Here is a 12,525-nt window from a genome sequence, read left to right as displayed (position 1 = left end):
CTCTGCCACTTACTGATGTTGTGACTTTAGGTAATTCTGGGTCTTTTAACCCATGTCTCTTCTGACCTAACAGATCCTTTCTGATAAATCCTGAGCATGTCTCATCACAAGCCCTCGTCACCTCTTGCCTGGACTACTCCTTTACTAGCCCTTCATGTGGTCCCCTTGCCCCATCTCCCCTGACTCAAATCCATCTTTCCCTTAGCAAAAAGAGATCTTCCTAAAGTGCAGGGGTGAGCATGTCTTCCCTTACTCACTATACCCCGATGGAACCACATTTCCTCCAGAATCAAATATAAAATCCTCTGTTTGGCATGTAAATCTTTTTATAACCTGTCTCCTTTTCTTTCTGGGCTTCTCACACCTCACTCCCTTCCACTCTATGCTCTGGCTACTTGAAGTTCCCATAACATAACACTCCATCTCCCACCTCCCTGCCTTTGACCAGGTGGTCCCCCATGCTTTCCCCTCTGCCTCTGGGTTTGCCTGGATTCCGCTGAGACTCAACTCAAAGTCTACCTTCTGTGGGTTTCCCCCAGCACATATATACCCAGGACTAGGACCTTCCCTCTAAGACTACCTCCCATCCACTCTGTGTTTGTTTTATTTGCATGTTGTGTCCCATATTAGAATGGAAGCTCCTTGAAATCAGCAGCTGTTTTTTGCCTTTTTTATCTTAAATGCTTATAAAAGTGCTTGGAACATAGTCACCCCCTCGGTAAAATGAAATAGTTGGACTAGGGTGTGTCTGAGGTCTCTTCCAGCTCTATATATATGCAATCCTGTTATCCTATATGACCTGAGTTCGAATTCTGGACCCATAACATTCCACCCGTGCAACCTTGGGCAAATCACTTTCTCTCAATGCCTTGTTTTCTTCTCACTTCATATCTGTGATCCTTGGATCCTGCGTAGCTAGCAAGGGGCTGTACTCTTAGGGTTCTTCATCATCATCATCGTCGTCATCGTCATCATCACAATAATAATAATTCCCATTAGCATTTTACAACTTGCCAAACGTTTTCTCATGACAACCCTCTGAGACAGGCACAGCAAAGATTATCCCACCCATTCACGGAAGAGCAGATTCAGTTCAATTTAACTGTAATATTTACTGTCCAGAGAGGCTAAGTAATTTACCAAGGATCACCCAACCAGGAAGCATCAGTTCCAGGACTCAGAGGATCCAAGTGTCAGTGATTTAGATCTGGAAGGAAATTTAGAAACCCTTGAGTGCAACCCCTTTGTTAAGTTGATGAGAAGGTAGCTGACTTAGATCCAAACAAAGCTAGTATGGGTCAGAGCTGGAGGTCAAGGCCAGATCTCGGAGCCCGGTATTTGTTTTTGTTTGTTTGTCTGTCTTTAACTTCTACTGCACCAAGTTGCCTTTCGTGCAAATCTATCCCCATACTCATCTCTCTCCTTCTCCCCCATCTGCCTACAATCTGCCTTTGGAGCCATGTAGAGCAATGCTGTCATTACTGGAAGGCGTTTACAAGTTTGTGTAGCGTAACCCCAATCTCTCTTGATTTTACGAATGAGAAAACTGAGACCCGTAGAGGTTAAGCAATTTGGCCAAGGTCATGCTATTAATATATAATGGCATCACAACCTCTTTTGACCCCACTCTCTCATTTCCTGCTTCATTCTTGCTCCGGAAATTGTCTACCTAACCAAAAATTGGTCTGCAAAACTGAATGATCCCCGGGCTCTGAGGGAAAGACATCGTTCTTAAAATCCCACTTTATGAAACTTAATTTACAAAGCCAAGTAGCCAGAAACCTCTGATCCCTCAAGCTTAGCTCTGGGAAGGTCCAGAGTGGATTTTTCTTTCTCTGGCTGATTTCATATCTTTGGAAACCAGTGAGCATTTTCATCAGCCATTCCTGCATTTATCTATTGGTCCATCAGGGATAAATTATCTATAGGCTATACCAGAAAGAGCACAGAACTGGACGTATGACAGGACTCTAGAATTAACTGTGTGGCCTTGGATAAGTCCCTGCTTCCTTTGGAACCCACATGTCCCTCATCCCAGGGATCCCACGATCATCGATTTAGAGGTGGAAAGGACCTTCAACATCATCTAGTCTGACCCTCCATGGGATTAAAACCCAGAGCTGGAATGTATTTCAAAGGACATCTAAGTCAATTCTTTCATTTTATAGATAAGGAAACAGTTCGTAAAGGGAAGGAGACTTGCCCAGGGTGACAAGATCATAGCTTTGGAGTTGGAAAGGACCTCAGAAGTCATTTGGCCAATCCCCTCAGTTTGCAGATGAGTAAAATGGAGCTCAGGAGGCTTCAGTAACCTGTCAAAGTCACCTGGCTCTGGAAAGACTCAACTCCAAAGCCAACACTCTTTGCACAGTCCCCCGATGTCTCCTGGTCTGACTGTCCTAATATTTGATAGTTCTATGATGCATGGAGCCTTAAAAACCATTAACATGAAGTTATAAGGCAGCAAAGGAAGCAGTGGGGACAGCACTAAAATTGGAGTCAGGCAGGCCAGAATTCACATCCTGAATCAGACACTTACTAGGCAACTGACTTAACCAGCCTTGTTTTCCTCATCCGTAAGATGGGTGTAATGATAGGGTTTACTTCCCAAAGTTTTGGTCAGGACATCTGGAAAATGTTTTGCTGATTTTAAAGCGTGTAAAAATGCTAGCTATTATTAACAAGCCTTTCCAGCCTTCGTTTAAGAATGTGACATTATTAATACATACAAACAGGATCTAAGCCCAGATAACATCATATAGTGGAAGGAATATTGTACTGGGTGCCCAGAAAACCTAGGTACAAATCCCAGGTCTTACTGTCTTTATAACTTTGGTGATCTCAGAGAAACAACAGGGTCTAGTGGAAAGAAGACCCACCTTAGAGTCAGAAAGGCCTGAGTTCAAGCCCCACTTCTGACACAGGCTAGATAAGTCACCTTGAAGTCACTTCCAGTCTCTAAAGTCAAGTTGTTGAGCAGCTCTAGTGGAGGGAACCTCCACCCAAAAGAGCTCTTTATTAAAACAATCCAAAGATGTGAAGTGAACCTCTCCTTCTAGGCTGCATGTTAGCACGTTCTCTAGTACTTAGCTGCTTGGGGGCCACTGAGGTGATAAGTGACTGCCTGAGAGTCACGTAATATGCATCAGAGGTTGAGAATTTTCTGTTCTATTCACAAGTGCAGACTTGCCCCTCCCCTCAAAATATGTTTACATACACACATCCATACGCTCACTCATGCAATTTGGCCACATTGCATAATCTCTAAGAACCTCCGTTTTCTCATTCATAAAATGGGAATGCCATTTGTCACATCTATTGGATCGTGCTTTTGTGTGGAAAGGGCTGGGTAAACATTCTACCTCTGTATAAATGTGAATTATCTCAAAGTGCTTTTGTCACACCAGCCACACGAGGTGGCTGGTATAAGCATCCATCTTCTCTGACTGTTTTACAAGTGAGGAAATAGGATCAGCAAGGTTAAATGTCCTGCCCAAGGCCACACAGCTGATAAGTAGGAGAGCTGAACCTTTGACCAGCTCAGCGCCCCCAACAGACTACACCATCCTTTCCCAGTGGTAGGGTGTTTTGTTCCTCTGTCCCCAGCTCCTGCCTTGTGGTCCAGTGTATTTGGGACGAGGCTAGCTGGGCTTTGGAGATGCTGTCTGCAGCTGTGCAGAGGTACAGCCCAACAATGGGGGCGAGCTCATGACCTGTGACCCCGGCCTCATTAGCTTCTCTGCTCTAATTGAGTTCTCCACTCGAGCCCTCCCCACCAGGGGACACACGGCTTCCAGCCTGTGTCCTGCCAGCTGCAGGTCAAGCACGTCACCCTCAGCCCTGTGTACAAAGGACCTCGGCCATCCAGAGCCATGCAGTCTTGGTGCTGGGAGCTTCACTTGGCATTTTCATGTGGCTCGTTCAGAGCCTGCTTTCTTTCTGACAGCAGCCCACTTGGATTTTGCTAATTTGCCCAGCTGGCTTCAAAGGGCCCCTCCACTGTGGGGAAGATGAGAAGGTGATAGGTAGAGTGTGGGGGCGGGGATCGGTAACTAAATTAAATCTAGAGTCAAATCTGGCTGCTGCCACATATTCCCTCCAGCAAAACACTAGATCTGTCTGGGCCTCTGTTTGCTCACATGTAAAATGGGCCTGACAGCGTCACCTGGGTAACAGAGTGAACACAGTATTGGACCTGGAGTTGGGGATACTTGAATTTCCTCCCCAACACCGAACCCAGATAAGTCATTTAAACTCTCTGAGCTTCAGTTTCTTCATCTATAAAACGGGGATAATAATATAGCAGGTGCTTCATGGGATTGCTGTGAGGACCAAGTGAGTTAAAATATGCAAAGCACTTTGCAAGGCGATTGCTACTAAAAGCAGGAGGTGGGGCTAAACGATCTGAAGGTGTCTCCTGGTTCTATTCCTATGATCTTTGATTATATGTGTGTGTGTGTCCATATATATATAAATATATATATATATATATATATACATTTAAAAAGTCTCTCTCTATACATATATATATATATATATATAAAACTCTCCCCTCCCCTCCCCTTCCCCTCCCTCCCTTCCCCTCCTCTCCTCTCCTCACTCTCCCTCTCTCTGTAGCTCTGCTCTCAATACCTGTGGGTTCTTTGAGAGCTCGATATATATCCATATATCCATGTGTCTTCTCTTAGAGTATTGTACCTACCTGGAGAACTGTGCCCACTTTCAGCCATTGGCTCTTCCACTACACTCTTTCTTGACCCTGACTCTATCATCTTCTGGAAGTCCTGGACCAAGAAGTGACAATCTAGATGACCGCAGGGACCAAGAAGGGCTCCTTGAAAATATACCTTTTGCCCACCCACTGATGTTGCATCAGAAATGATTGCCAGGTTGCTGTGGCAGGAGAAAAAGGCAGAAGGCCTGTGTATGTTTCCTGAAGCCCTGGGATATGCGAGAAGGACCACACAAGACTCTGGACTTGGGTTCAAATCTCACTTCTGACATTTACTACCCGTGTGATCTTGAGTCCTCCCTGAGCCACCTTCCTGATCTGTAAAATGAAGGATTTGGCCTCAGAGATCCTTTCCAGTCCTGTTCCTTTGTCCCATGACCTTGGACAAGTTATGTAACCTTCCTAAATCTTAGTTTCCTTACTCATAAAGTGAGCCAATTAGATTAGATGGACTCCGCCATCCCTACCAGCCCTAGATCGATGACTCCCCGAAGCAGAAAGCCTTTTTTCCTGCTTTCAAAAAGGTACCACATCATTGAGGGGGAAGCACCACCTAGTGGTTTCCAAAGAAATGACACAAGCTCTTATAATCACTATGGGACTCGTGCTTTAAAAAAAAAAGAAATTTCTGGTTCTGAGCCCTACTTCTCCTTAGAATCTCTCTCAATTCGCCCCCTCCCCTTCTCTCTCCTTTTCTCTCCCTCTCTCCTTCCCTACCCCTCCCTCCCTCTCTCTCCTCCCTTCTCCTCTCTTCTCCTCTCCCCTCCCCTCTCCTCTTCCCCTCTCCTCACCTCCCCTCCTCTCTTCTCCTCTCCCCTCCCCTCTCTTCCCCTCTCCTTCCCCCCTCTCCTCCCCTCCCCTTTCCTCCCCTCCCCTCCCTTCCCTTCCCCTCCTCTCCTCTCCCTTCCCCTTCCCTTTATCTTCCCCTTCCCCTTCCCTTTATCTTCCCCTTCCCCTTGTTCTTCCCCTTCCCCTTTCCCTTCCCCTTTCTCTTTCCCTCTCTTTGTAGCTCTGCTCTCAACACCTGTGGATTCTTTGAGAGCTCAAAGTCATTGTTAAGATCCCTTTCTATTCTAATATTCTACAACCCTGTGAAGGTTACAACAACTGCAGTATTAGAAAAAATACAGCGATACAAAGAAAGATCATAGAGCCAGAACTAGAGGGGAAGGTAGAAGAAATGGAGTCCCCAACTTTCTTAATTTTTTTAGATGAGGAAACAGGCCCAGAGAGTTGAAGCAAGCTGCCCAGGTCACAGCCAAGAAGTGTCAGATCATTGGGATACATTGTGTTTATCCTTCAATCTCAAAGAGGTCCATGACATCACAGAAATCAACATGACTTACAGTTGACTTTGATTTGAGTAAGGGAGGGCTGTGCAAGGTCACCAGCCTCAGTTTCTCCTCCAGAGCCATCTCGGTCCAGTGACCAGATATTCACCAGCATGACTGGAGATGACCCAGAATGCAATGGGAAACCCTGGTCCTTTTAGGCTAAGGTCTTTTCAGGTTCTCACTGTGAGTGAGGTCCCGCCCATTCAGTGAACAGGCCTCTTTAAGAAGTTAATCGAGGGATGGCCCCTTTAATCAAAACTCAAAAAAAAAATCAGAATGGGAGGGGAAGACCCCCAGGGTTCCTGGCCAAAAGAGAAACAGTTACTATTTGGTATTTACAATCACTCTGTGCTTGGAGGGCAGAGAGGTATTGTCCTATTGACCTATGAGCTCCAGAATGAATTGGGTTTAAGGTTTGGTTTTTGATAAAGAAATCTAGCCAGTAAACTCAAAGCTAAGGAGGCAGCCTTCAGCCATCGAAATGGAGCACAGAGAGGAAGCAGCAGCAGAGGCTACTCACAGGTTGTGTTTGTCCTACATTCTCGAAAAGGACCATGACATCAGGGAAATGATGACATGACTTGCAAGTGACTTTGATTTGAGTGAGGGAGGCATCCATCTCCAATCATCCTGGTGAATATCAGGCCACTGGACCCAGATGGCTCTGGAGGAGGAAGTGAGGCTGGTGACCTTGCACAGCCCTCCTTCACTCAAATCTCTCCTTCCCTACCTGTAGAGCTAAGTTCTAGAAGGAACCTTAGAGACAATCTAGTTCAACCTCCTGATTTTACAAATGAGAAAATAGGCCCATAGAGGTTAATTGACTTTCCCCAGGTCTCACAGCTAAAAATTCTCATGTTAGGCACCATCACATCAGTATATCTGTGGCCTGTGATTTTATCCATAGGTGAATGACCTAGGCCATAGCAAATTGTCCAAAGACCTTAAATAACTTAACAAAGGTCACATAGATAGTAAATGTCAGAGACAAAATTTAAGCCACCCTTTCAGCTCTCCTTTATGTGTAATCTCCCCCCCTCAAATTGGAACATATTCTCCTTGGAGACAGAGCACGCTTGCTTGCTGGTATTTGTGTCCCCGGGGCTTAGCACAGTGAATCCCTGGCTCAGAGTGTTTCACAATTTTTTTTCATTGATTTCTTTTTCAACATATCTCTATCAGTCCATCTGTCAATAAAATTTATGAAGTGCCTACTGTGTGCCAGACACTATGCCAAGTGCTAAGGATACAAAAAGGCAAAAACACAGTCCCTGTTCTGTTCTCAAGGAGCTTCCAATCTCTTGAGGGAGACAGCATGCAAACATAAACAGGAAAGGTGAGAAATCATCAGCAGAGGGAAGGCACTAGATTGAAGGGGTATTGGAAAAGGCTTTCTGAGTAGGCGGAATTTCACCTGGGGCTAGAAGTCAGGGGAGCCAGGCGGTGGAGATGAAGAAGGCAAGAATAAAAGTATGTGTGACTAGAACATGGTCTTTCAACACCAGACTTCTGGCCACAAGTATAATATGATGTGAGGTCCCCCACTTTTTTCAACCCAAGGACATAGTAGGCATTTAATTATTGAATTATTTATTATTTAATTATCATTGACTGACTTGACTTAGCGAACTTTGATGATGCAACAGAATCATCCCATCAGAAGGAATAGTTTCCCAAATTTAATGAGGGGTTGGGAAGAGAACTCAGACTATTCTTTGGTCACAGGAGCTGCTTTTCAGCCACAAGTCACAGAAACTGAAATCTACCCCAGAAAGAGGAAAGATCAGAAAATTCTTTCAGGGCAGTCTTCCTTGTCAGCACCATCCGCCCAGCTACACCTGGGTCTCCGTTGGATTTTTCACATGGTCTAGTGTTGGATCAAATGGAAACAATCATCCCATCTGATGGGATGCCCCTTTGGCCTGCTGAGAAATTGAACCTTTCAGAAGGATGCTTGGAGGCTCAAAGGAAGACAAATGAACAAGGAGGATGGGGAGGAACGAAGAACTTGTCTAAAGCATATTCCTTCATCACCATGGGAAGCATCATTCACAAAAATGACTATCAGATAAGGGAAGTCACTTTCTCAGAAGAGACCATTCTCAGTATGATATTACCCAATGTCCATGGGCTGCCTCAATGCTGATAGAACTAATGGTGATTCCAGAGGGAAATATGTAGAAGAGAGTACCATTATTCTAGTCACTTCAAAGGATCCCAGTTTTCATCTACCTAATCTTGAAAGAAGGCAGATAGATGGTACAGTGGACTGGGCTTGGAATCAGGAAGACTCATCTGCATTAGTTCAAATCTGGCCTCAGACACTTGTTGTGTGACCCTGGGCAAGTCATTTAACCCTGTTTGCCTCAGTTTCCTCTCTTGGAAAATGAGCTGGAGAAGAAAATGGCAAACTACTCCAGTATCTTTGCCAAGAAAACTCCAAAATGGGGTCACAAATGGGGCTGAACAACAAAAAACTTGAAAGAGGGATGGTGGAAAAGCCACATCTAGTGGTAGGATCATACATCTAGGAAAGTGAAATGATTTGGCCAAGGTCACATGGGATGTGTCAGAGATAGGATTTGGACCTTGGTTTTCCTGACTCTGCGACTAGAATCCTACCTCTGATATACATTGGCTGTGTGACCCAAAGTAAATCAATGCCAAAAAAATTTACATATATATATACACACACACATATGTATATACACATACATATATACACACATGCGCTCTCTCTCTCTCTCTCTCTCTCTCTCTATATATATATATATATATATATACATACACATACATATATGTATATGTCTTGCTTCATTTCTTCTAGGCATTCATGTAGCCTTTGTGGGAAATCCACTGTTTTCTTTAAATTTTTGTTGGATTATTTGAGTTTACAGTTGTCACAAAGTTTTTTTCTTCTTATAGATTGAATTTTGTGGCATCTGCAGATCTATAATTTTTATCTTTTATACCAATCAGTGCCTTCTTTGGTTTACTCATTTCTCTAGCTTTAATTACTGAATTGAAGATTTGTGTCATTATACTTATACGTGTACATATTGACTCCGCCGATAGAACATAAGCCCCCTGAGGGCAGGTAGTATCTCTTTTGTCTTTATATCTCAAGTTTCTAACACAGTGCCGCACACATTGTTGTTCAGTCATTTCAGTTGTATCTAACTCTCTATGACCACATTTGGGGTTTTCTTGGCAAAGAGTGTTTTACCAATAATTTTTTCTTGCCAAAGAATGGTTTCCCATTTCCTTTTTCAGCTCATTTTACAGATGAGGAAACTCAGGCAAACAGGGTTAAGTGACTTGCCCAGGATCACATAGCTAGTAAGTGCCTGAGACCAGATTTGGACTCAGGAAGATTCATCTTCCTGACTTTAGGCCTGGCACTTCATCCATTGTACCACCTTGCTGCCCCACCTGGCATGCAGTGGCCACTTAATAAATTCTCCTTGATTGATTAATAGGAGGAAGATTTGAAATGTCATATCTAGAGAATGGATTGATCTAGTTGAGGGCTGGGGAACCAGCGGCCTCAAGGCCTTGGGGCCGCAGGTTCCCCACCCCGATCTAGTCCCTTTCTAGAAATAATTGTCTACTAGGGTACAATTGATGAAGGCAGAAAATCCCTTAGGTGAATTTTCCGCACTTCACAATTTTGCCTCAGGCAACACTTGCCCTACTGGCTTCAATAAGTTTATCTTTTCAATATCCCACAAGTTAGTCGTGTCATGAAGAGGGACTTAGAGGCTAGGCTGGTTATAGTGATCACACAGATCCTTCTATTTTCTTCTGTTTGAAATCAAGCCACAAACTGAAGGGTTTGGGACAAAACGAAGAATTCCACTTGGGTCCATTTCTATGTCTCTCCTAAAGCAGTGATTCCCAGCACAGATGGTAAAAAGGTGAAACCAATATGTGGGAAGCCCTGAAGCTGTACTTTCTGCCGAGCTGTCTTAAACCTTATTCCCCATCCTCTCTGTCTACTCTTCATCACAGACCTTGTGTGCAATCTCTCCTGGAAAAGAAAATCATTCTGGGGTCAGGGATGTTAACGAATCCAACCATCTCTCTCCAAACCACCAATTTACCAACCTTTCTGAAAAGTGGGCTTTCACCCTCCATGGGAGTCCATCGGAACATGCTCTTTGCCTTCCCTAATCCTTAGCCCTCCTCTCTCCCTCTGCTTCTCCCTTGTGCCCTTCTCTGCTCACCATTTTGTGCCATTTGAGTGCTGACCAGGGCCAGAAGGAGGATGGATGGTTGCCACTGTGTGATTTATTGCTACAGTTCCTTGTTCCATGAAGAAGAGGATAACTGGCAGAGGCTGGCCCTCACTCTCTGCTTCCAATGCAGTTTCTCTCATGATGCCTGGTGCCTGTGTCTGCCTGGAATGATGATGGTCTTGCTGTACTTGCCAAGTTCTCTGTACTGTACTTTGGTCAGACCCCTTTGAGGGCACCATATTGGTTACAAGACAGATATTGCAGATGAGTGTAGTCCAATCCAACAAACATGTATTAAGCACCAGCTACAGGCAATGAACTGTAGTGAATGCTAGGGATACCAAGTTTTGGTTTTTTGGGTGTTTTGAAAGTCCCTGCTCTCAAGTAGCTTTGGGGGAGGGAAGGAGCTAGTGCAGGGATTCCTAATTTGAGGTCCATAGATTTCAGGGCATCTATGAACCTGAATGGAAAAAATTAATTATGTCTTTATTTTCACTAACCTCTAAGGGAATTTTAGAATTTCCTTCAATTATTTAAAAAGATGATTCTGAGAAGGATCCCAAAGCGGCCCATGATACATAAAAAGGTAAAGAATCCCTGAAATCAGGGATAGCCACAAAATCATGATCTGCATTGTGAAATGACTCACAACCAGAGCTGAAGTAACAGTAGCATTGTGTGATGGTCGGCTATGATTTGCTTCGTTCTTTTCAGCAACACAATGATCCAGGACAATTCCAAAAGACTCATGAGAGAAAATGCTATCCACATCCAGAGAAAGAACTGATGCAGATCAAAGTATACTAGTTTCACTTTTGTGTGTTTTTCCCCAAGGTTTTTTATGTGTTTTTTTTTCCTTTTGTTTCTTTTTTCACGTGACTAATGTGGAAACATGTTTTACATAATTGCACATGTATCAGACTGTTTACCATCTTGGGGAAGGGGAAGGATCCAAAAACATAAATGTTGAAAATTGTCTTTACATGTAATTGTAAAAACTAAAATATTATTAAATTTTTAAAAAGAAACAAAGTTGAGGGCAACCAAATGAAGAACATGTGGTTAAAGAGGAAACTTAGTAGGCGCGTGATAGCAGTCTTAAATTATTTGAAAGGTGATCATGTAGAAAAAGGATTAGACTTATTTTTTTTTAGCCCTGGAAGGCAGAACTAGGGACAAATGAGTGAGATTTATAAGAAAAGTGAAGATATTCACCCATTATTAAAAAAAATATCAGAACTGTTGGACAGCAAAATTATCTCTCTGAACAGACAGTAAATTTATCATCACTCAAGGGTCATTCATTGAAATTTGAATGAATATATTGAAGGTAATTGATGCCTAGATATGGTTTGAAAAAGATGACCTACCTCTAAGGTGCTCTAAACCCAGGCTCCTGAGGTCCTACAAAGATCCAGAATTAATTGATTCTCTTTGGTTCTATATTCTCTTTCATACCAGGAAGTCAGTCGTCCAGCTAGACCTGGCCAATACCAAGAAGGCGCTAATTGTTCCGGCTTTTGAAACTCTCCGGTACCGCCTATCCTTCCCCAAGTCCAAAGCAGAGCTCCTATCGATGTTGGATATGGGGACTCTCTTCACTTTCAGGTAAGGAGTGACACTCACCTGTGGCTTCAACAAGCCATCTTTTGAAATACCATCACTAACATTTATATCACCCTTTAAGATTTGCGAAGTGCTTAAGTGTTTGATGATACGGCCTTAGGGTCGTACCATTTTGCACATGAAGAAACTGAAGTTAAGAGCCATGCTCAGGGTCACAAAGCTAGCAAGGGCCTAAGGAAGAATTTGAGCTTAGGTCTTTTCTCACTTTGAGTCCAACACTGTCTAGCATGCCACATAATGGTCCCCATACACTTCTCTCCTAGCACTAACTCCAGAAATGGTGGAGAGTTCGAGGGAGGCAGGGTCCTTTTAAAGGATTGACCTAGAAGGGCCCCTCAAAATGAGCTTCTTTCTACAAACTACAAAGAATTGGCTTCTTTTTCTCCACTGGGTCTAAGGTAATCCTGCAGAAGGGAATACCAGTGAGAGGGAAGACTTTTTGCACTGACGTCTAAGCTTGTCTTCAGGTCCCTAACCCTAGTTACCAAATGCATGTCATAGAAGTACTCTGCATTTCTGGGTAATGCCATTGGTTTTTGCCTGGTGGACAAAGCTGTGAGTCTAGCTGGAAGTAACTTTGTCATCTAGCCTAGCC

General features: G+C 43.7%; 1 protein-coding gene across 1 annotated transcript in view; it reads left to right on the top strand.

Moving 5' to 3' along the window:
- LARGE1 (LARGE xylosyl- and glucuronyltransferase 1) overlaps window positions 1-12,525 on the top strand; it is a 612,831-nt gene that overhangs the window by 591,346 nt on the left and 8,960 nt on the right. The window contains exon 13 of the mRNA XM_036759140.1: window positions 11,766-11,912. Within this exon, the coding sequence (XP_036615035.1) occupies window positions 11,766-11,912 (147 nt within the window). The remainder of the gene's footprint in view (window positions 1-11,765; window positions 11,913-12,525) is intronic.

Source organism: Trichosurus vulpecula, chromosome 5 (assembly GCF_011100635.1).
Source record: "Trichosurus vulpecula isolate mTriVul1 chromosome 5, mTriVul1.pri, whole genome shotgun sequence".
NCBI lineage: Eukaryota > Metazoa > Chordata > Mammalia > Diprotodontia > Phalangeridae > Trichosurus > Trichosurus vulpecula.
The sequence above is the reverse complement of the archived record's forward strand: the minus strand, read 5'-3'. Positions and strand labels throughout refer to the sequence as shown.